This window comes from Cyprinodon variegatus, unplaced genomic scaffold, assembly GCF_000732505.1.
Source record: "Cyprinodon variegatus isolate N-32 unplaced genomic scaffold, C_variegatus-1.0 Scaffold498, whole genome shotgun sequence".
Classification (NCBI taxonomy): domain Eukaryota; kingdom Metazoa; phylum Chordata; class Actinopteri; order Cyprinodontiformes; family Cyprinodontidae; genus Cyprinodon; species Cyprinodon variegatus.
Window position 1 is genome coordinate 250307 of NW_015150951.1, and position 25668 is coordinate 275974.

The 25668-nt window shown below is 40.5% G+C and overlaps 1 protein-coding gene across 1 annotated transcript in view; it reads right to left on the minus strand.

Moving 5' to 3' along the window:
* Positions 1-1899: 1899 nt before the first annotated feature.
* Positions 1900-25668, minus strand: part of hhip (hedgehog interacting protein) — a 46409-nt gene continuing 22640 nt past the window's right edge. The window contains exons 6-13 of the mRNA XM_015390428.1: positions 23983-24156; positions 23757-23900; positions 22837-22955; positions 20451-20574; positions 19514-19656; positions 16710-16791; positions 3885-4033; positions 1900-3806 (exon numbers count right to left, since the gene is read on the minus strand). Of these exons, the coding sequence (XP_015245914.1) occupies positions 3610-3806; positions 3885-4033; positions 16710-16791; positions 19514-19656; positions 20451-20574; positions 22837-22955; positions 23757-23900; positions 23983-24156 (1132 nt within the window). The 3' untranslated portion in view covers positions 1900-3609. The remainder of the gene's footprint in view (positions 3807-3884; positions 4034-16709; positions 16792-19513; positions 19657-20450; positions 20575-22836; positions 22956-23756; positions 23901-23982; positions 24157-25668) is intronic.

Below are 25668 nucleotides of genomic sequence, written 5' to 3' on the forward strand. Positions count from 1 at the left end.
CCAGTCTGCTCCGTAGCTTTGTTTTGGTCGCTATAACCGCAGAAAATCCCGCTTCACAAAGATAGGATGTTATAGATAGGATGAGTCTTGAACTGAATTAACCTGTGTCAAGAGGCACAGATGCACCGACTGATGTAATTGGGAGAGAATACCGCAATTTTTTATATTTTTCAAAATAAAACATCACTTAGACTCTGATCGTCGATACATTATATATATATATATATACTTTTTCTGTGCGGCCTGGTACCAAATGACCGACGGACCGCGGCCCGGTGGTTGGGGGCCGCTGCTATACAGGGCCGTCAAAGCCCCTACTAGTACCGGACTGTAGCTGAAATAAACTACTTAAGAAATATAAAAAATCGAAAACAGGACAACCGGTCCCACCAGGCCAAAATCACAACGAAAACAGCATCCAAACAAAGGCTAACATAAATATCGCATGGCAGGTCAGAGGTAACGGCTGCGGCCTACAGCAGATGGAGACAGGTGCGCCTCCTCCATGGTGGAAATGAATGAGCGAGCATAAGGGTGGAGACGCTCCCAGATAAGAACCCAGCCTATTTATAGGCGGCCCATCAGCCACTAATTGACCAGAAGAAAATATTTACCAAAAAAAGTATCCAAACAAAAATTCATTAAAGTCAATATTAAACCATCTAGAAAGAAGAATTAACAAAACAGCTCTGTGCCCAGCACATAATATCATAAAATAGAATACTAATTCTATTCTATGGCTAGATATGTTTATTTGTGAACTATTCCAATGTCGATTTTGCTTTAGGTTTCATATTATTGTTCTTTAGGAAATGTCTTTCTTCCATAAGGGCCATATTTGTGCAGTATACAACTGATTGTTGGGATGTTTAAAGCTTGGGAAATCTTTTTTTATCCAAATCTAGCTTTAAACTTCTCCACAAGAGTATCTCAGACCTGCCAGGTGTGTTTCTTTTTCTTCATGATCCTATTTGCGCTTTGAACAGACCTCCGAGACGATCACAGAGCAGGTGCATTCATACGGAGACTTGATTCATTATTAGTCATTTAGGTCAACATTAGGTCATTCAGAGATCTTCACTGATTTCTGGAGTTTGTTGCACCGAAAGTAAAGGGGACGATTAATTTTGCAGAAAAAAAAGATGCTAATTATAACAACTTTTTATATCAGAGCTATTAAAAAATTAAAAGTAAGCAAACTAAATCCCAATGAACCTGTTAAGCTACACGAATAAAAAACAAACAAACAGATTTTTTGGAGTTGTGAGAAAATACAAGCTCTCTTGGATAATCTTCATTGATGAATCCTGCTCCTCGTTCTCGCCTTATATTTTATCAGAAATCTTCCTGATGGCAGCGCAGAAAACCATAACTAAGACTTTAAAGTGGCTGTGTATCATAAGAAATATCCTAAAGATGGAAAGAATCACTAGCTTGAGATGGAAGAAGAAACATTTGGAAAAAAGCTAAATAAATGGAAATAAACTATAAAACAACAAACGGTTGAAACTGAGTTTTATAGATGAAAAACTGAGTCCCACAGCTTATGTTTGTTCTATTTTAATTTTACACTGTTTTTATGTATTTTTTTCTTTTATTCTTTACTTTTTAAATTTTTTTTATTGTTAATAATTTTTCAGTTTTGTTAAAAACTAAAAATGGTAAAAAAGGAAGCTTAGCGGTGGCAAAAGGAAGAGAAAAGAAAAAGCTGTGTTTTCTTTTTGCCTGCTTCCCCTACTAAATTATAGGAAACATTATGTTTTTGTTCCCATCAATTACCACATTAAAAAACTATATTTTAATTTTATTCTCAATTTAAATCCATTTTCCTTTGCTTTTGAGACAAAGTACTTTTTTTTTATTGTGAAAAATTCTGAGCCAGAACAAAGGAAGCCAGTCCTGAAGACATGCTATAAATTTTAATAGACATATTGATATTTCTGAGGAGAAACAGAGTTATCCCTAGTTTTATTTACAATACAGGCATAAAAATGTCACATACAGTACAATAGTAAAAACAAAATAGAGAACTTAAATAATTATTTTATTTGTGTAACTACTTAAATAATGAAAACGGTTATTCTATTCACACCCCGCCATCTCAGCAGCTACAATGCAACTTTCACATTAAGTGCTAAAAGAGTTATAATTTCTTTTTTTAATCATTTTACAGCATGAATATTCAGTCCTGATATATTAAACCCAAAGTGGAGCTGAGCAACGCAGGAGATGGACGAACAGGAGGAATTTATTGGGTTGCTTTTTAAAAAACACGAAGAAAACTTTCAGCATCCAAACATGTGGAACAGAAGCGGAGTCTTCTTTATGACTTCTGAAATAAAACAATGAGTGAATGCATATGACGAGCGGCTGAGAGCTGAAAGGCCAACATCTCTCCCGACATTCCCAGCCGTGTTTGACTCACATGCAGCTCGTTAGAGGTTTCAATCATGGGGATTATTTTCCCTCAGCTTAATCTGAAATCTGCTCTTTATGGATAAGATCTGCCCCTGAGCGTGCGGCTCGGAAACCCCACGCCATCTCTGATCGTCTCACAACACAGACGGATTTTTGACAGTGGTGATATAATCATATATCGGTGGAAATAGATGGTCCCCCCAACTGTTGTGAGCTTCTTTATGCAGGCACAGACATGCATTACGGTTACACTGACCCCCGCTCCCCCCAAATAAAACAAAAGAAAATCCATACGTGTCTCTTTGAAAGCTGCAATATATGTGTAGAACATGACCTGACGAGTTTGGAGTAGAACTGCCTTCTAGGACACTGTATTCTTTCTCCCACATAAAAAATAAACCCTCCTCTATGAGAGTGATAGTAATGCTAAGTAGTACGCTCTACTGGAAATATACATTGCTGCTTCGCTTCTTCCCTTTGTAGTTTAGGTTTTGGGTTTCAGTTTCAGTGTGTGACAGTGAAGTCAGCCTGTGATTCAGTGAAGTCAGCCTCTGACTTCGGTACAGCTTTAAATTCATGTAGAAACATGAAGGTCAGGCAGTGAAGCCAGAGAGCCGTTCTCCATCCTCAACCTTCCCCTTGGTTCGCTTCTTTGTGTGTTTGGCTGTTCTGCTTTAGTTGTCATGACGATGTGTCCACTAACTAAATAGAACATCGTGGATGATCGACGATCTTCAATCAGACGCACGGCAGGGTCGATGCGGCCAACGACTCCTGTTCCTTCAGTGTCTGTTTGTGGATGATTTTTTTTCCTTCCTCTTCTGAAGAAGCATCTGGTTCTTGAGCCGATCTTTAATCCCTACCAGAGTCCTGAAACGGCTTGAAAACAGACCCAGAGTCTTGTTTTGGTTCAGTCCTTGAAGCTGTGGAGGCGGGTGAAGAAAAGCCTGCAGGCCCATTTCAAGGTTAAGGGGCTTGGATGCCAGGCCCGGTGCTCAGAGCGTATAGCTTATAGTGAGACAGGGGAGAGTTCTGGAAGCTGGAGTGGACCCCACAGTCCGCTGGGTGGATCTGGGTTTGTGTTTGAAAAAGCCACCTTGGTGACACCTTGGTGTGAGTCTGCTGGCAGTGAAAGGTAGATCTGTGTCAAGGTGCGGGTGGCGGCGGGGAGCGGCCCCCCTCTGCTCACCCCTATACGATGTAGCTGGTAAGGTCCAAGAGGTATGAGGTCACGTCGATGATGTGGTCCAGTATGCCGTCTTTCTCCTGGTCGTTGGGCATCCCCCGCTCACTCTTCTCACACTGAGCGCCGGAGTAGCCGCTTTTACACAGGCACTGGTTTGGCTCTATACAGACCCCCCCGTTGCGACAGGCTGGTTCACATTTAGCTAAAGAGGAGCAGAGAAAATGTTTAGAGCTGTTCATGAACAGAGCAGAGCAGGACTTCCTCTCGCAGTGGTACTCACCTATCCGGCAGAAGGGCCCCTCCCACCCAGGGCTGCAGCAGCACCTGCCAGTTGGAGTACAATGTCCGTTCTTGCAGTTTCTGGAACAAGCTGTCATTAACAGCTCTGGCGGCTCCACCTGACGCCGACACTCCTTGGGGTTGTGAGGTCTGCAGCAGACATCGAGAAGAATGAGAGGAAACTCAGTATGAAGGAAGGAAATAGCAGAACCACAGAGTCTGAGAAAATGGTGCTAATTATCCAACGTCTCCATGACTACAAAAACAGAAACATCTCAGATGGATTGCTAGTGTTTCTATAGAGACACTTGAAGGGCTGCTGGTTGCAGACCCCCGGTTTAAGGACGCAGCAAACATGGCTGTGATCTGCTCTACAGAATCAGAACCAAACAGCAGCTTTTAGCTCTTCTGCTCCATTGATTTGGAAAAAAACTCCCAGAACAAATATTAAAGAAAGCCAACAATGCTTCAAACCCAGACTTGCAGCCTTTAACTCAGCCATCTAAACATTACCAGTTACGCTTCCAAAAAATAATCAATTCATCTTTTTATATATATATATATATATATATATATATAACTGCCTATTGTCTTAAATTATGTTAGCTCTATCACTATTCGTTGTTTCGCATGCTCAGCCTTTTGAATTGTCTTACCGCTGGAATGTGCTTGAGAAAAATTTTGCCTAGAAGAATTTGGTGCTGTTCGTTGATGACATTAAACATGTAGACAGAGTTTGGATTAAAGTGCAGAAATCAAGCTTGTAAGTGTCTAACACTTCCAGTGCTTTAATTAATCTAAATCAGGTTCAAAAGGCTACTTTGCTTGATTCCTACATCTGTGATTGTTCCTCATCAGTTCTGCTGTTTAAGCAGCAGTCTCTCCCTCATCTGTAAAAAACTAGACCATCTCCGGTAGATCACCTCCTCCAGAAAGCATCTACCTTAACTGCACTGCGCCTGCACTGCAAACAAACGGCCACTTCCTCTGATCAGGGAGGGGTGATGGAGGCAGAGGCTCAAAGTTCAGACAAATGGCTCCTTTAGCAGCTAATCTGCAAGGCAGCAAACTCTGTATTTTTAGCTAACCTCTACGACGTGAAAAGCTGTTTCTGGCCTCTAGGGGTCTGGACTCTGTTTAGTCAGATGGGGTGAGGTGGCTTTGCTTTGGAGGTAATAAAAAAACTTATTATTGTCTTATAAATATTAGATTAGATTAGATTAAACTTTATTGTCATTACACAGATACATGAACAAGGCAACGAAATGCAGTTTAGGTCTAACCAGAACTGCAATAGCAGCATGTGCAGGATAAATAATGGTTCCATAAATACAGGACATGGGTTTCTGCTGAATGAGTATAGAGATGAATACCATTATAAATAATGAATAAAATATATAAATCACTAGTGTTATGAACTAAATTTACAGCTGGATATGTACCGAATATAATATACAGGTGGATATTACTACAGTATAATAAGGGTTTTTACAGTTATGTACAATAGCATTTATACATTATATAAATATGCCTTTAAAGGAGATGTTTGGAAAGCACTGAAAGTGAATGATAGAGATAAGCGTTCCAGGTTGAGACATTTAATAAGAAAAATTGATGAAGACTTGCTTCTTATCAAAGATTAGATTCAGAGGAACTAAATCTGATATTCATACATTGTTCTCCTTTTACCGCAGCTGTTGAACTACTTTGTGTTGGTCTAGAACATGAAAACCATGTTGGAAGGAAGGAACCTTCAGCCACATTTCAGTGCTGCGTGATGAAGCTAAAAGACCAAAAAATAGGGAAGTAAGGATTTATTTTCTTTTTTATAATCACATTTTATGAGATTCTGCCTTTAAGAGAGTCGAGCTGCTCTAGTTTTTTTTACAAGCCTCAGAAGGAACAGCTATAAACTTCCTAAAGGTTAAGAGCTTAGAAATCAGTGTAAGGGTCCAGGATAACAACTGGAACATGCAGCACGTGGGCAAAGAAGGGAGAACTAAGCAGACCTAAAACAATCCTCATTTCTCTTCAGGTTTCAGTCTGACTATTTAAATACTCAAGAGCAACAGAAAGTAAAGCAAAACTGGTAAACAAAAAAATGTTTTCAAAAGTTGCGATAATTTGTTTTCTTTATCATAGTTAGGGATGAAAACAAATAACATTCTTTCAAATAATTAATGTTTTATTAGACAAAGTCTGTTGTTCCAGCAGTTTAACTGAAAATTTTGCTTAGCAGGAATTTCCGTACACTAGAGGGCACTGCTGTTCATTTGAAGATTCTCTGGGATTTAAAAACCGGTAATGTCAGAGCGAAGACATTCTATAGCGAAAGCAGAGTACGTAGTATTAAAACCGGGCTCACAACGAATGGTGCTGCTGTGGTGGAGGTGCTGCGAGGAACCCAAACCATCCAAATCAATGTGAACACTCACATCTGCCTCAATGCAGTGTGGGTACAGTCACTGAGGTGGTGAGAATCAACAAAGTAATTTCGGAAGAAGCATGTGCGGTCATAGCCTCGTGAGACCATCCTGATCTCGTAAGTTTTCAAGGTTTTACTCGCAGATCAGTCTGGAGACTCTCCGTTAAAGAAAATTTGGAGCCGTTCACCAAACGAACGTCCAATCAGCGTTGGCTTTGAGGCGGGTTGAGGTGTGACGCAACGAGAAGCGCGACAGTTCAGTCTAAAGAACATGGCGGCTTCAGCCGATGAAACTAGCGTTAGCGTGGCTATCGAGCAAGTTCTATCGGAATTACAGTATTTCTTCACTGAAAGAAGAGCAAAACACTGCTCTGGAGGCTTTTCTCAGAGGAAAAGATGTTTTTGCTCTTCTCCCGACTGGTTTCGGCAAGAGTAGCCTGGCTTGTGGTTGTGTTTTCGTCGTTGCTCTGTTAGTACGTCATATGCTTCTTTGATCTGATTGGTTTATTTGGCCCGTCTATCACCAACATAGGCCAATCAGCTAACCAGTATTTTTGCCCCTTCCCAAAATTACTTCAACGGAAGGTTTCCAGATGGATATGCGGAGTAAATCCATCTGGCGGAGTCAGGTTAGTGCGGTCAGACGCCGCTGACTGAATCTCACAGAGCAAAAAGGAAAAGTCGATGGAATAAAGACTGCCGAATTTAAGAATAAAATCAACCTATGCTCATCGGACTGGAAGAAGGCAAAGCTTTGATTGAATAACCCCGGGAAGAGTTAACTAAGTATTCGGTCTCAAAACAAATCCATCTAGAAAGACTCACGCTAATATGTCCATCTCATAACAACCAGCGGGTCAGACCAATGACATGCCAGCAGTGTTTTTTGGGGCAGGACTTGTAGGAATGAAGACAGTCAGAATGGCCTTGCCGGGGCATTACGAAAAAACAGATACACTGGAGGACTCACGTGTGGACTCGGCTTTAGCATAAATAGCGACAATTTCTTGTTTAAAGGAGTCATAGAATGATTATATAGGGTATTTGGTGCTGTTCATTAAGGTCTCTGAATAGGGTGTGTAACATTGGTTGGGCTGAAAATGGCATATTTTCTGTTCTATGAGCCCTAATGCAGCCTGGTTATAAGCCCTAGAATGAAACGACAGGTTTTCTTCCTTTTATGCTATGCTCATGAATATTTAGATGAGCTGTGCGCTGATTGGTTGGTTCACAATTGCTGAGCAAAGACACATCATAGCATCAAGCACTCACTTACTGAAACATTAAATTGTTGATACGGTATGGTGACCAGACTTCCTTTTTTTTCCCGGACATGTCCTACTTTTCATACCTATAAAAAATGTCCGGAAGGAATTTCAAAATCGTCCAGGATTTTGGTCGAACTCCACTTAGTTCTAGACGTATCAATCTGGCTGCTGCCAGATTAGAGAACAGTGAGATCCCATGTGAACATTTTGATTCTTGAGCGCCATCTTTACAGCTAGAACCACAGCTGCGGAGCTTGGTCGTAGCCTTCGGTGGGAGCCCTGCCTTACCCTGTTTAATGGATCCAAGGATCCAGAATTAACTTTCTGTGGTTCTTTTAGCAAACCTAATCTCTGGGTGAAGTCCTTCAGTTCTCCCCTAACTAGGACCATGAAGCTGCGCTGCATGGAAGGGCAGCAGAACTTCTCTGCTGAGATCAGAAGGAGAGGATGATAGAAAAGTGGAGGGCATTAAACTAAACGTTTGGAACACTAGAAGAAGAAATGCCGGCAGTTAGCACGCTAGAAACAACTACTAGTATGGAGGTAAGTTCTAACATTTCTCTGAGAGCAACGCTCAACGCCATTCCTACACAGAACCGATTGAAGAGAGCCTCAACAGATGTAATAACCCTGACCTTCCCTGTCTGCCGGGGTTAATGATGTTTGTTTGCTAATAAACATCACAGAAATGGATGTGAGCAAAGATATGAATGTGTAAAATAATCAATTGGAAACCAATATTCAAATTCATATCACCTCTATGAGTTAGTTCTTAGCATAAAATCCCAAACCAGACACATTAAGGTCTGTGGCTCTAAGCTGGACAGAACCCGGCTACTTTGAAGGCCGCTGCAGGGATCTTCGTTCACACTGTGTCTTTATGTGGTCTCCCCTCTAACATCTCTCCAATCTGAGGAGCAAAACAAATCACATGGCAAAGACAAGGCCCCTCTCAAATATAAACATAAGTTGGAAAATTCGCACAGACACAAACACAAACATCTCCACACCATATGTGTCAAGTTTGAGAAGCAAATGGCGATGTTGCGATCGTTCCATATTAAGACAAACATCCAGACACGCACATCAGCAAATGGGCTGAAACCAAATCTCTTCACATCACGCTCCATAGATCTGGAAATAATAGAGTGTGTAATCAAGTTCAAATGTGAAGTGTCTGTTGGTGCCTGCTGAACCCTGGCTCGCTCGCACACACACACACACACATCAGTGTGTCTGTTTGTGGGCGAGACAGAAAGAAATATTGCTGTGTTAACATTTCTGTTGTGCTGAGGGACAAAACGCTGGACAATCCAGCACACAGTTACCGGACTCTGGTCGACTGATTCTGCTACGAGAAACAGCAGGCATGAGCGGTGAGGTCAGTGTGTGTGATGTTTGGGCCATTAGAGAAAAATCCTCGTCAATCATGGCCAAAGAGCAAATGGTCATTGAGCAACAGGAGCCAAAACTGGATGCAGTTCAGGAGCAGTGCTGAAAATCTGCTCTTTTAAGGCCAACGTTTCTTCATGGTTATAAACTCCACCTGTGACTGATATCGTTCACCTGACAGACACACGGCCAATCGTGTTGTGTGGCCTTGTTCACATCTATAAAACTAATGATATGAAAAACAATGTTTGATTTCTTCATACTTTGTTCCCCACATGTACTCTGACACTGTTGCATCAAAATCCAGATTCCTTTCCATAACTACAATCTTATGTTGCTGCAGTTCTGATAAACGTGTTGGATTTATTAAATGGAATAATAAAGGATTAGGCTGATATTCGTGCAGCTCATCAGTGTTTAGGTAAAGCAGTTAGCGGAGCAGAATGCCATCCTTTCTGTAGGCAAACACATTAAGTCTAAAACCTGTTTATTCACCGATCGACAGGCAGACCATCTGACGGTTGATCCAAGATTTAACTCTTCTTCTCTGTGCCTTATAAAACGATAAAAAAAATAGAAATTAGCATTTTTATTACAAAAATATTCTGAGCACTTTCAAGATCTAGATTCAATAAAAAAATGACATTGTGCTTAGATTAGCGGATAACCAGCGGTGTTGTAGAGGGCCGCACTGGGTTAACGCGGTGATTTCATCAACTGTCAGACACGTGCTTCAAAACACTCCAAGCCGCTTCTTGTAATTGCAATCATCGATTTATTCCATTTAAGGGTGTGCAAAATAATCGTCATGACAATGCATCGCGATTCTAATTTTTGTGATCTACTGCATCGATACTTGAAGGCAAGAATCGATTATTAAAAATAAAAAAAATCAACAAATAAAATACATTAATGGTTGGCGCACATCAGCCAAACCAAGTGGAATACAACTTCCAGTCCAGCAGAGGTCGCTGCGGATGTGCTGACGCACGGTGCCTTGTGTCACAAGCATTTCCGGCTGTGGGATACTGCGACGAGTGATATGAAATAAAACATGGAGGACACTATGAGAATTCGCCCCGCGGCTCCATCACATTTCAAGTGAAAATATCGCAATGCATCGCAATATTTCAAGTATCGTGATGCATCGTGATAGAATCGCATCGTGGCATGTGAATCGTGATTCGAATCGAATCATGACTTCTTTGCCAATACCCACCCCTAATTCCATTTGACCGTCATAATCCAGACTTTACATTGACTGATACATACTGACCAGGCTAAACCATACTATGATGCCAACCATATAGCACGATCAACAGAAATTACGACCAGCACCGGTGCACCCGCTTCCTCATACATACAAAATTCAGCGCACCAGTATGACTCCCATTCATACCTTAGTGACACCTTAGACACACCCACCACCCAGGTGTCAAAGCCAATGTGCTGCTGCCACATCAGTAATTGCTTATTTTGATCATATGGCTCTTACAGTGCTTTATTAGTTTTTGTTCTCCTACTACCTGACTTCAGTCTGAGCAGTTGGTTCGGGGGATCGATGACTGATGGCCCCCTGCAGGTAGATTTCACCTATTTTAAGGTTTGATGCATTTTAGTGGCACAGTCATTAATTATCGTTGCTGCTTCTTTCTGTCCCTTTTGCTCTCAGACTAAATTGGGCAGAAGTCGTTTGTTTGTTCTGCTTCCTCAAGAACTTTTAAAATAAATGAATTTCTCTCTCTGCGTACTTTTACTTCCTAAATAAAAGTTCTCGAGGCTGATTCAATAACATCAACCTATTTTATTTTTAACCGTGTTTTTTTTTTTTTTTTTTTGCTCGCTTTTGGCCAAGCCTTACTTGAAAAAGAGGTTTTTTATTTTCAACGATTAAAGGCCTTTATTGTCAAATTAAACTTATAATAATAATAATAAATATTAGTTATCAAGTAATCTATTGAACTTTTTCTGAATTGATCTAATGAGCAGATATTTTTGGTAAATTAACATTTCTAAATAACAACAGTGTTTGGAAAAAGTGTTTTAAATGAATTGTAAATAACAAGTTTTTGTTATTTACAATTCATTTTATATATATATATGTATATATATATATATATATATATATATATATATATATATATAAAAAGGTGGGTTAATCTTTCAACAAATTGTGTGTTTTCAATTTTTCATCTAAAGTTATATTAGTATTATTCCAGGAAACGATTTAATTGGATTATTAAATGAGGAGATTATCATTTCAATAAGCGATTAATCAGACCATTTCAGCTATTTTTATATTTTCTGTTTACCTCCCTGCTTGTCGGACCCCCACCAATAAACACCCTGACTGATTATGGTAACAATAACAGGGCTGTTCATGTGCTGTAATGGCTTTTAATTTCAGGATAGAAGGTGGTGGTGGTGGGGTGGTGGATTCCCATGCTCCCATCGGAACCCAACTGCAGACACCCATGCCTGTTGGCTTTTGTTGCAGCAGGCTGCATGTAGTTAAAAAAAGAGCAAAAAAAGGGAAGAAAACAGAAAGGGAAGCAAAAAGAGAAAGCGTAAGAGTCCCTGGAGAGTTGGGGGGTCTGTAGTGAACACTGTTAATAGCAGCAGGGGTCAGCAGCACTGCTAAACAGCCTGTACGGCTGCCAGGGAGGCTGTGAAAACAGCACCTGCTGCTAGCGCCACTTGACAAAGGCAGCTGGGTCAACAGCCACTGTGGGAATTTATCAACTCTGGAAGGGGTGGTGCATGGGTGATAGTGAGGGAGGGAAAAGCCAACGGTGCGCTCAGATCAGTTCCACCGATGCCCAGAAAGAGACGGAAACAGCTCAACGCCGATGCTTGCCTTCACATTACAACATGAGATCATAAATTGAAGGTTTGGGAGTTAATATACCAACATATGGTCCAGATAAATGAAGCATGAAGCAAAGCTCCCCCTGAGCTCAACGTTACCACGCAAACGTTACATTTTCTTTAACATGTTTTCTAAAATTTATTCCGAATCTGTCTAATCTGATCCCAGAGCATATTTAGCTTGTTAGCTTGTGAGGCCTGTTTGATTGACATGAGGTAAATGTGAGAAAAGGGCTGTGGAGTGGTGTACATTGTGCACCTCAACAATGGCCTAATCAAACGGGCCAGTGTGGTCTCCTTTGCTGTTTTGTCATCAGACTCCATTGTTTGGGGGCTCCTTTTGTAGGTTCGTTCCTTGTTTTAATTGTGCGAGAAATTTACTGTGCATTGTAGAATGGGGGGCTATTCAGTGAGGCTGGCATGCGGCTTTGTGAAGGAGAGGACCACAGCAGAGATGCAGGAAGATTTAGGAGGGACAGGGAAATAGAGAAAAGGCTTTTTTTCCCTGCAGGGTGCTGGAAGCAAACACAACGCACGCTCACAAAGGCTCACAGATGTGCACCCACCACCCACACAGTTTATATCCATATACACAGCCAACAGGGAAGCAGAGATCTCTGACTTCCATGGCTAAACACCTTTATGAAGGATCAGAAGCAAATTATCAGAGCATCCAGTTGATAAAACAACTAATGTGTAAAATATCCATCCTCATGTTTTTTTTCTTTTTCCTGTTCTCTGCAGCCAGCGCTTGCACTGAACAAAAACCTAAAAGTACGTCCCGCTAGAACAGAATAGATCTACATTTTATTGTCCCATTGAGGAAACTTCTCAAAAGGCAAACGGAAATAAAAACTTAACTCATCACTAAAGAAAATTTAAAGATTAAAGTCCAATCAAAATGGGGAATCAACCATCAGAATAAAGAGAAAACTCACCAAGCATCACCAGTTAAGCTCAACAACCAGTTGCTCAGAGCAAAGCTCAACCACCAATCAGAACCAGTAAAACAACTACAAGAAAACAACATTTTCTCAGACGGTCTGTCAGGTCATTTAGAACAATAAACATTATTTCTATCTGAGAAAATGCAGGGTTAACATCATGGCCCTTTGGCTGCTGGTACGATGCTAAAGCTCATCAAATTGGTATGATGATATGCATGAGTCTGGTTCTGCTGGAGTTTTCTTCCTTTTCAAAGAGAGTTTTCCTCTCCACTGTTGCTGCATGCATGCTTTGTGTGAGGGATTGCTCAAGTTTCAGTATCTAGTGTCTCTACAATCTCATCCTGTAAAGTCAATATTGGATGAAATAAGCTGGTTTTACTTAAAGAGAAACTTTGAACCTTTAATCTGATTGATCTGGATCTATAAAGCGACCTGAGAATAAATGTGTTGGGAATTGAAGTTGTAGAAAAACAATCAAATTGTATTGAATGACTGAGACGGATGGAGCAGGGGCTTAAACCAGTAACCCACCAGTCGCAGGACCAACCTCTACCTCCAAAACCGCAAAGAATATTTTGCATCCCTGCATTTAGGACCAGAGGCCTGCTGCTGCGGTTGATGCTGGTTTTGCATGCAAAGCCTTTTTTATTAACTTGTTGCAGCACAGAACACATGCATAGATGCCCATTCTAAAGATGTGGCAATAATTAAGGGGGGGTTATATAAATATATAATCTGAAATCGTTTCATCCCATTGCCCTGCCACAAATAAACCTCCTCCTACTTTTTTTTTTTTGCTCTCAAGTACGCCATCACTCATACCGCACACATTCAGTGTTTCAAAATGCATGGTGGCCTATTTATTATTGGAGGGGTACTCCAACTGACAAACAAATACCTAGAAATGAAGTCATCTGGCAAGGACATGTTTACACAAACACTGCTGAGCGATTTTATGGCTGATGTTTTCTTGTAAGCCTTTACCGCTCCCCCTAAGAGTTACACCATTTTCCCTCCGCTATTCCATGATCCCAAACATGGAGTTGATGAAAACCCAACCCTACATGCTAAACTGGACCACAAAACCCACCATACCCAATAAGAAAGCTCATTCTGGACAAGCCTTAGGGTCCAGATGTCCCTGTGGAAGAGAAAAGATGGGAGGACCACCAGACTTGATAACATGCTGAGGTCAGACCCGTTAGCTACTTCATCCACTCCCTGTGTCGTCCCCTCTCCATTCTCTTTGTAACCAGATCCTTATAATGAAGCCAGTGTGTATTAGGAGTCAGGTCTCTAGCACCACAGGGTCCACTCAGACTAAATACGTCCAGTTGACGGTGGAAATAACTGTTCTGTGGGAGGATCGCGCTCAGCAGCCGCTCCAGAGAACATAAATACGGAGCAAGCCGCTAGGGCCCCCTTCGAAACAGCTGTGGTTTCATTAATTGTGCGTATGCCTGGGTGGCACTGTCGTCACTCAGGAGTAATCAGCTGCAAATATGTTTCTATTATGAATCCGCCGCAAACAGATCCTCCCCCTGAGAGTCTGCTTTTCATAGTCGATCTGCCACATTTCAGCAAATATGACAAACCTTAAGCAGTACAGCAGGTTCTGGATGTTCTTTGTTCATTTGGCTCATTGACTTAGTGGTTAGTCTCAGGCCAACGAGAGCTTTCTCATCCATCATGAGCAGAAATGCAGATGATAACAGAGGTGGAAACAGTGTGAGATTTGGTTAGGAGCATGAAATGAAACTGGTTCTAGAAACAAAGTCTATCTGAATAGTTCTCTTTCTTGGGAGGATAACTTTTTCCTTCTGTACTGAGTAGGTTATTCTTCCTCCTTTTAAGAGGTGTGTTTAATTGAGTCCTTATTTAAAAATGATTTCTAATACTGGAATGCATGTGGAATGGATTATGGGAAGGTTACTTTCATTACAAACTAACTTTCATCAAACTTCTTGAGTTCTAGTTTGCAAACAGATAACCAATTTCTCTCAGTAAATCCAACTGCGTGCTGAAGCCTAGACATGAGCAGTAAGCAGTAGTGTTCTTGCATAAATCTTTATCCAAAATGTGCAAGAAAAATAAGGAAGAGAAGGTGTCAACGTTTAGCTACAGGTGAACTTTACATTTTGTTTATAATTGTCCAAATTTTACCTACAACCCCAGTTAAGCCACTTTCAGTTCCTCCCTTACAACAACAGCTTTATAATATCCCATAGTTTCTCCCAATGGTGGATAAAGGAGTTTCTCGAGCAACAATTTGTTTATGTTTTTTCTTAGGAGAATCCAGTTTTTTTTAAGTTTGATGAGTGACATTTGTTTTTCTTTTTAATAAAAGTATTATAGCACAAAAAATGACATAAATTCTACGGAAGGCTCTTTGGTAGAGGCTGTAATCCTAATAGAATATGCCTCTAAAGCACAGCTGATTATAGTCTGATTAACTCTAAGTCATGAGGGATAAGCCTGTGTCTTCAATGAGGAAAAAATGGGTCCGAAAACCAGTTAGAAAATACATCTGGTTACAAAGTCTGTAAAGTCTGTGTGAAAAACGACTTGAGGAGAGGTGTTACTGGATGGATGGATAAATTGATGAATGATGGATGATAGATAGATTATGGGTGGGTCGATTAATGAACGGATTAGTTAAAACTAGGGATTTTGGCCGATATCCGATATTTTAAAACTCATGTAGCCGATAACCGATATCGATACCGATGTTAAAGCTGGAAAAATAATATACCCAAATATATTTTCATATGCTGATATCAAATTGATTTTTAAAAACGCGGTATCGATCTATTTTACTTTCAAAATCTCGTGAAATGTCATCGCTCGGTTACAAACTCTCATGATATTTTGCAAATTCTTGTGAGATTTTGTTAGTAAAATAGATCGATACCGCATCAATATATCAACATATAAAAATATGGCAAAATTTCGATGACATATAGCAATATTTCATTAGTAAAAAAGAGATTGATATGGTGTTTTTAAATGGCAATATATCAATATATTTTCCCTCGTCTTTAGAAGTTTTTAAGTCTGTAAAAAAGAAGTTTTTGAGGAAGAAGTAGTAGTATTTTTTTTAATTTTTTTTAGACTTTAGAAACTCAGAAGCTGATCAAATATCGGGTTAAATATCGGTGGGGTGGCCGATGTCCGATATTCAGTTTCAAGGCCGATACAGGCCGATACCGATAGGGGGCCGATTATATCGTGCATCCCTAGTTAAAACCAAAATTATTTACTTTTAGGATTATTCTTCCTTTGCAGATATTCTGCAGATGGTTTAAATCATCCTTTGGTTTTCCAGATCTTACTCTGTTGTATTTAGGTCCAGCTGGATTTGGAATGACTGTTCATTTATCTAATCTGTTCAGGTTAGAACACAATCAGGTACAGAGTTAGCTACAGGTGTTAGCGATCCGGATCAGGAGGTAGGGATTCTTCCTGTAACCGGTGATTATCCTGTTTAAACCCTGCCCCATCCACCTCAGTCCCTGGCTGTGTTCTAATTCAGCGGCTGCATCCTCTGAAGGACAGATTCATTGGACGATTACACCTTTCCTTAACCAGCTGACGGATTCAAAGAGTCTTTTATATGGTGCTGACAAATGCAGCCTTCTTTTCTCCCAGTGGGAGGACAGGTCCAGGGTATCCTCTGTAGCCTTTGGTATCCTATGACATGTTCTATGTGGACTGGGTAGACAAGGTGGGATACAGCCGTTGAAATCAAACACAGCCACTGCATCCCTGAGCAGGACCCTTTAGCTGCTGTTTGTGGCTCTAACTGTAGAGCTGCTGCTCGGGCATCTGCAGCCTCTAATTCTTACCTTGGACGACTTTATGAGTCCTTCTGGACAAACAAGAACACCTCACTGAACACAAACTACATGAGAATTTGTTGAGCGTACCTTTTCGGGTCAACCAACTTGTAGAGCTTCCCACTGTGTGACTGCGCCATGGTTTTACTGCTAGCTAGTATGTAGACTTCCCCTGCAAAAGTGAGACAGGCCAACAAAAACTTCCTGTTAGTTTTGCATGTCTACATTAAAAAATGTCTACATGCAGCATTCATGCAGGTCTTTGCATTTATAAAAAGAGATAACGTGGGACAGGACAGGCAGGATGAAAGGAGAGGACAGATGAACAACATAAGTGCAGCTAAAGCTTCCACAACGCTCCTCTTGCCAAGACACTTTAAGGAAAAGTTTAATGGGACAATTGGGTACTCATGACTGGGAAACAGGCGGATAATTTAATGAGGAACGAGCCTGCAAGAAAATTCCATACGGGGATAAATTGTAAACATGTGTCTGTGAGGCCCCTTCTTTGGGACTTATGATTCTAGCGTTGCTGGCAGAGCTCGATCCACTGCAGGAATCTATAAAAAGCTCATCAAATAATAACTCCAAGATCTGGCAATAACAGCCATCCAACATTTCTGAGGCCTGTGTGAGCAATTCACATCATATGTACATTTTGATTCAAAACAACACAGCTGACAGTTTACCGCTTATGAAGTGTCTGGTGGAAGTCCAGCTGGCAGAAGCGGCTGAGATGCTATCCATCTCCTCGTCTCCATTTACCTCAAGTGCCTTACCCTAATGCTCATGTTATCCTGTTAGCAATCCAGCCAATTAGTAACACAGAGCATTGCTGGGATGTCATTTTGGAGCCATTCAATATTCAGCCTAGTTTCCATGTTTTTGGACGTTGCTCTCACCCGACAACATGTTTTACACCTGAAAACATTCCTACCAAGAGCTACCATGATTCTGCTTCCTGGCCCTGACCCGGAACCACACTGTGACTCTACCGTCCATGCACCACTCCTGACCCCATCAGGCTTCCACCACCGTCAAGCTTGCTGCACCACTGAGGACCATTCATTCTGGCTGCATGGCATCATGGAGTAAAAGTGGCTTTTTCTAATACACCTAAAATGCTAAAGAAACACTGAATGACCTTTGACCCCAGTATTGCATTGATCTGAGATATATTAGGTAGTTTTTCTAGTCTTATTGAGCACTTGGTGCAAATTGATGCTCTAAACAAAAACTCTCCTCAATAACTTAGATCAATGCTATGTACCTTTTAGCCACTAGGGGCACTAGACCCAGGTTTAACGCCCCTGAAAGCAAGTGATGACACTGAACTAGGGCTGGGAGAATAATCAGTTTGTTTTATAAAGATTAAATTCTTGGAAAATCTAGATTCTTTTTTTTTTCCACCAATGGACTCCTTGGGCTTCCATAGCTCAGACTGACATCAGTATACATGTGAGATTAAATAATACTACTTATACTTCCAACAATAGTATCAAGGTGCCACTTTTTTTTTTTATCTCTTATACTATATCCGTTGGTTGTGTTGTTCTTTTTACATCTCTTTGTAGAAGCAGATTGAAGACGTTTTATCATTATCTCCCTTTTATCTCCTCTTTCTTTCATCTTTTCTCCTTTTTCCTGTTTTTCCTTTCCTGTTCTGCTTACATTGCAGTGTCCATATAAACTGTAAAACTCCCTGCATATAATAAAGCAATTTATATGCATAAATCAAGCGGAACACTATGGCGATAGCCGTACTGCTCCACTTGTGAAAGCAAAATCTGTTGGGCCCATTTTTGGCATCAAGGCAATTATTCTTATTGCCACATTGCCAGGACACTATAAAAAAAAAAAAAAAGATATCAGTCCATAACTTTCCAGAGGGGACGATTGAAATAAGAGCTAGTTGTTGAGATTAATGACTGTCATTTTTCATTATAAAACAAAAAAAAATGTTGTTATGAAAGGGAGAAAAAAAACTGAGGTTAGATTTTGTAGGCATTTCACCGTGCCCAACATTGACGTGTCTCTAAATGAACCAGCCTCCCTGTGTGTTCTGGTTCTGATAGAGGATTAAATTCAGACCAGCAGATTGAGATGTCATCAAGTTTCTCGTTAACTAAAGGAAAAATTCATCTTCTAGATGAAATCATCCATCAGGGAACCAGAAATAAGTCTGATCAGCTAAGGCTCAGAGCTAACATCAGTGCTCTTGGTCACACGACCCATTGAGAGACGGATCAACGCTCTGAGGTTACAGAGGAGAGTTTATGAGAAGAGCAGCCCAAAGGAGGAGCATCGATAAGCAGCAGGAGATGAATATGGTGCCGACTAATCATTTAATGTCTCATATTAGGCTGATACTGGGGTCAAAGGTTAACCAGTGCTGCTATAAGTGGGTCGGATTCCAAACCAGAGAGGGAAGCTAGTTAATTTAGCCACAGTGCAGTGCTGGCAGTGGCCTTCAGGGGCGTTAAACCTGCAAGCCAAATCTAGCGCCTGGCTAAAGGCTCCAGTGTTGCTTTAAGAATTACACTTCTGACTCTCAGTTATTCAGGTACTAATTCACTTATTCAGTTTAAAATAAACCAGTGTTCCTAGTTTGACCTGGAGGATATTTCACCTCTGTGAGATCATTATGTATTGAATGGCATCTCTAGCTGGGAAAATGTTATAATGGAAGCATGTGAACAACTGAATTACAAAGAAAATTTGAAATACATAAAATAATAAAAGTAAAATAATAAACCCCAATAATGTTTTCATGACGATTCATGATTTAAACCCTAAATTTGATTAAAAAAAATACATCATGGATGATCTAAGAACAGAATAGAGGTTGACTGAGTGACTTCGTCATTCATCAGAGAGGAAGATGGGATACTGACCGAGTTCATCCTCTCCAAAACCCAGGACGTGCCCAACGAGGGCAGAGCCGCAGGAGACCGAGCCCAAACACAGAGCCTTCTCCTGCCACTGCTCACCATCTGGGGATGTGGCAAACGGAGACCTCTGAAGGATCCGCAGGTTCCTGAGGCAAACAAAACACACAGAGTGTTCAAAAGCGTCTTTATCGGCCGCACAATCAGGCTACAAGTGGCAGAGTTTGAATTACTATCAGGCTGAGCTCCTACTTCTTATACTACAGTTCAAGGATCAATCTCCTTTTCCAACCAAAGTCACCACTGATGTTATTTAAGACCTCAGCTTTAGTTTCAAAACAAACATTGTGCCGGGGCTTTTCTTCAGCCGCAGCGATTCGCTCCCAGATTGTAATGAGACCCAGGATTCAGCGACCACACATTGTTTTAAACGCTGTGCCAACTCCTGATAGCGCACCAGCACAATATTTACTTCCTTTGCTTACTCGAGCATCAGAGCTTGACATCAGCAAAGTGGGATGAATTACAAACCGAGGAAAAGTGTGAACAGCACAGGACAGGATGCTAGTCTCAATTTACACTCATTGGGCAACTCTGCTGTGGTGATAGTAACAGAAAACTTGTTTTGCCTATATGGGTGTAACCGGGTTACAGCATCTGTCAATTAAAGGGACAGCTCCTTCATGGCTCCCTATTCTATCTGGTCCATTTTCCTTCTGATAATCTTATATTTCCTTATGAACTTTGATGGTTTTTGAAACCCTTTTCTTGCAGAACAGATGTTTTTTCAGCCCGTTTCCTGTTGGAAAAGGAATCTGGAGTGATTTCTGTAAAAAAAAGCTCTCAGAATTAAACTCTACTTATAGAAACCTGGATCATTCTCCTTATGAAGCACATCTGAAATTAGGACTTTGGGTAAATGTCTGTCTTTTTTAATCCTTACCCATTTCTGTCTCCAAACACATAGCTGCCATAGAGTCTTCTCGACTGACAGCCCCTGTAGATGAAGCCCCCCACAGGTGGAGCCCCTCCACTGGACTGCAGGTCATAGACTGAAGGCTCGTTTTCTGTGAAGAACAAGGAGATGCAGGTTTAATTTTAACCCCACTGATGGACTGAAAACCTGCAAAAACTGCTCTTGCATGGCATCACGCTTTTCACACACTTTTCCCTTTCTGATAGGTCTTTATAAAATCTGTTTTATTTGTAGTCTGGAACATAGTCTCCACTTCACTGCCCACGATAAAAGGACCAAGTAGCCGAGTACAGTTAGCTTTCAACCTATAAGCATGGCAGCCTCTTATTTCATTGAGTTACACTAGAGTAACAAACTACATCTGAGATGGTTTTGGAAAACATTTTGAGACTAAATCGATCATTTTAGAGACCTGCATGGCTTAACAAAAGCACGTAAAACTAGGATGACAAAGGAATAATGCTCTGATAAGGTTTCTTCCCTTTTAATAGGGAGTTTTTCCTCTCCACTGTCTCTACAAGCATGCTTAGTGTGAGGGATTGCCTTTGAGTCAATGAGTCGATGCAATCAACTGGTTTTCCTTAGATAGAAAACTTTGAATCAATTTCGCTGTATGATCTGGTGAACTGTAAAGTGCCTTGAGATGACATGTGTTGTGAATTGGCGCTATATGAATAAACTGAATTGAATTGAATTGATATGCTGCTTCTGGCCCCCACTCATTTGACCACAACCTCTTTGGCCCCGCCCCGTTCAGCCCAGCAAAAGTCAACCCAAAACAGCTGAACATATCAACCTCTTGCACTTTGAGGATTAGACCAACCAGAGAACGGGAAATGGCTGTGATTGGCTGCTTTCCATTCCCCGCCTCTAGTGGCTTTACTATTGTCTTCCTGGTTTTGATGAGTAATGTTAGCAAAGCATCTTAAAGGGGAACGCCGGTTTTTTTACATTCATGTTCTACTCACCCATAAGTCTTGTGTCATTTAGAGCCGTTCTGAAGATATTCTGTTAGGTAATATCTAAGTAATGTCTTCCTATGGGCAAACCACTTGAAGGCACAAACTGAACTGTTCATAATGTATTCTCTATGGTACGCCAGCATTCATAACGTAGGTGAATCAGTGTCCGCTAAACATCCGCAGTTATATTTTTATCTTTTAAAAACGAAGCGGCGCATGTATGACATCATCCACGTGCGCCTGCTACCGTTCATTCATCCTGTCCGCTGAACTGCTGCTAGTTTTCCTCACATGCCTGGAAGATGTCTAGTGCTACTACCAGAGATGATCTCGCTCTCCAAATGGAATCAGACGATTCAGATTAGCTAGAATGAATAGAAAGAGTAGAGCGTAGCCGCATGTGGCTACGCTCTACGACTGCCTGTTTTGACTCCAGTGCGCGCGTGTATGACGTCATCCAATATAACCGCGGATGTCTGGGGGCAGTGATTCGCCTACATGTTATGAATGCTGGCCTACCATAAATGATAAATTATGAACAGTTTAGTTTGTGCCTTCAACTAGTTGCCCATAGGAATATCTTCAGAACGGCTCCAAATGACACAAAACTCATATGGGGGAGTAGAACATGATGTAATAACGTTAATTCAAGGGGCCAATGTAAAAAAAAAAAAAAACGGCGTTCCCCTTTAAGGCAAGTAAAAAATTGGTTAAGTAAAATTATCCATTAAATAGTTTAATACAATCATGGATAAGTTCTAATAGCAGGAATCATGTTCTATAAAATTATGATGATTAATGTTACATTTTGAACTTTTTTGAGCTAAACTATGTTAACTTCACTCACATTTGCAAATCTAATTAGTTTAAATCTATTTTGAAGTTTTTGTCCATTTTTGTGGTAAAGCTGGAGGTAAAAGTGTCTAAAATATCAAACAACATGACTCACGCTTTAATGAGTCTTATTTTTGTCACAGCTTAAGAAGAACTAGATCCGTCCCAGCTGTTCTTTGCAGCACTTAGGCATCATCTTTACAGCCATTACTGTTCAGAGCTTTGAAATCTTTCTCTGGGACCAACTTCCACATTCCTTGGACTAAGACAAAAAGTAATCTGCTTCCAGTCATGCTGTTTTACATTTATTCTTCATCGTATGATTTCTAAATTTGCTTCTGAAACAATGAGCTGCTGTGAAATGAAAGCCATCTAAAACAACAGATGTCGGTTTTCATGGAATAAATATCAAAGTTTATTTAAAAAGATTAAGTCAAAGGGAAACAGCGTCAATCCAACTCATGCAAAGGTTGTGCTTGGTTACTGCTGTGGACAGAACTAACTTTTTAAAACAATGAGATATTCCTGAACATCAAAAAGTAAATATTATGACTCACCATAATCCTTTCCCTTTGTAACTTCTAATATTCTTCCTGCTGATGTGTTTTTACCGCTGGCATCTGTGCAGAGAATAACAAGGCTGCCATTGTCTGTCTGTAGGCGATCCACTGCACACCTTCAGAACACAGAACACAACAAAGAAGTTAAACATATTCAGTCTTGTTTCTGCTGCAAGATAGCTTTCTGCTAGACCAAGCCAAGGAAATAATAGGTCTGGCTGTTTTTTATCAATTCATTTAATTTTATGTTTATGAAGATTAAATGTTTCCCCACAAATGTCTCTGTTAACTGATAAATTAGCTGCTAAACTTTAGGGCCTGATCTTCTGAAAGCCTGCATGTCTTTAAACAGGTGCAATCGTGTTTGTTCACACAGACCAGATCACTATAAAAGGTTCAAAATGATCTGTTTTTGAAACTCAGCAGAGAACGTCAGCAAACCTTTTTTGCGTGTTCGCTTTTATTAACATGCAGTTCATATTCTAATAACTAAACTGAGCAAATTCATGGGTGGAGGAAGTGCAGATGTAAACATTTGCAATGTGCAAAGAGATTTTCCAAATCTAAAGCTGAACTGCTGCCACAGTTTTTTTCTTTTTTATCACTTCTGAAAAACTGACACACAAACATATCTGCAGGCACTGTTGCCAAAAAGGAGGGATTGGTCTGATTAAAGAGATTCTGAGAACATGGAAACATATTTGGACCTACAGAATTAATGGAAAAAAAAGCCTATGCAGGCCAGTGCTTATTAATGCAGTTAAAACTCTTTATAGAGTTAAACCAAAACAAACAAAAAAAATTAATCCATCTTTTTTATTCCCCTTTAAATCATGCTGTAGTGTGTTTTCTACCATTTAAAAAAATGTCTGTGAAAGTTAAAGGTCCGGGGGTATGGATGCAGATGCCTCACTTACCTGCCTGGGTCATGTAATCCATGTGCAAAGATCTCCGGTGGCTGGTTGGTGCTGTTAAAGTACGGATTGTTGGGTGGTATGGAGTAGGGGGACGTACAAATGTCTGTGTCCACATCTACCCTGAGGACGGAGCCGGTGAAATCGCTGCATTCAAACACACACAACACTCTGTCACCAAACATGGTCTGAACCTACGCATTAGGATTCTTTGGGGAGGTGATCTAACCTGAGTCCATCCATTTCCTCCATGTCGTCCAGAGTGATCATACCATCTCCCAGAATGATGTGCAGCAGACCGTCAGGAGAGAACAGGAGCTGACCTCCCAGGTGCTTCCTGTGCAGCTCGGCTACTTCCATTAGCACACGGACGGTCCTGGGGTCCACCTGGTTTGGGTTTTTCCTATAGAAAAAACATAGACAACTCTTAACTTTCTTCATAGAGCAATGGAGACTTTCCTCGCAACTGCAACATATTCTCATTATCAGTTCGTATGAAATCGTACAAGAAGTTATGCACAGTATTTCGTACGTTTCTCAGTATCAGTTCGTATGAAATCGTACGAAAAATTAAGCACACTATTTCGTACATTTTTGACATTTTTCCTCGCAAAAACAGATCAGTGCGCATGCGCAGCCAGGCAGACGAAAAAAGCAGATCCGCGGACGGACGTAAAACTGGGAAAAACGGAGCAATAATCACTTCTTCAGGTCTCTAACTAGGTTGCTTGCTGTTTTGTATCTTAGGGTCAGGGTTAATTGTATGTTAAATTCTATGTTATTTAATGGGGCGTAAGATTTGCATGCTCAAGGATATCTTGTCTCGAGGCAAGATGTAAAAATACGACAAAATGTGACGAAAAAAACGTCAAAAATGTACGAAATTACTGTGCATAACTTTTCGTACGATTTCATACGAACTGATAATGAGAATACACTGTTCCTCCTCAACATCCCTACACTTTCATTTTCATTTACCTTCAACCATATTGATTCACACTAAAGATATTAAACAACAATTCTGATTTCATCTAATTACATAATAACTCAGAATATCATAAAAGATGGAAAAAATCTGAACTTAAAAAAACACTTTGGTTTCTGAAGACCTTTTAGTTTGTGGGCTGTGATGTCTTAGACAGGGAAAGCCGCTGGGTGGGGAATAATGCAGACATCAAGATGCTGCAGAGTCTAGCTGTGGATTTCGTCAGATAGAGACGTCAACTAATGCGTTGTAATAGGTTACGTGTTATTTCGGGTAATTCTAGGACTCTTAAAAAGGAGATTGCCAAAGAGAAAAAAACCCATATGTGCTCTGAGTGCAATTACTTCATAGGAATCCTCCATTTAAAGACTATGCTGCAGTCACTAGGACTGCATGGCAGTACTATAATTAAGTACATTAGACAGAAAAGTTTAAACTCCTTCGTGAGAAAACGTAGTTATTTTAAGCATGAAAGAATGATGAAGCGAGTGTGAGGTACCAGCCCAGGTAAAACACTCATCATCACAGAGGTGCTGCTCAGCAGAACAAATCTTAGTGCTGTGATTGCATTAGAAATCCACATTACACAAGTTCTCAGGTGTTTTCTCTGCTTCTTCAGGTAATTGCAGTGTTGAAGTTACTGTTGCTAAAGTCAGTACTTAAACTTCAATGAATCCAAACTGTTTTTAAGAATCTGTTTGCAGAACTTTTTATATTTTGTATCGTTAAAACAGATACATCTCTGCACCTTATTGGGTGTTTCTAGGTTAGACAGATGCTTATTATTGAAGAACTGTTGAGTGAAGCAAAATGTAAAAGAGTTTAAATATGTTTATGCCTTAAGCAACTTTTACAGGAGGTACCCCACCGCCTCGGCAGGACGCTGTTAGGTTCCTTCTGACCAATTTTTTAATATTTCTTCATTAAATT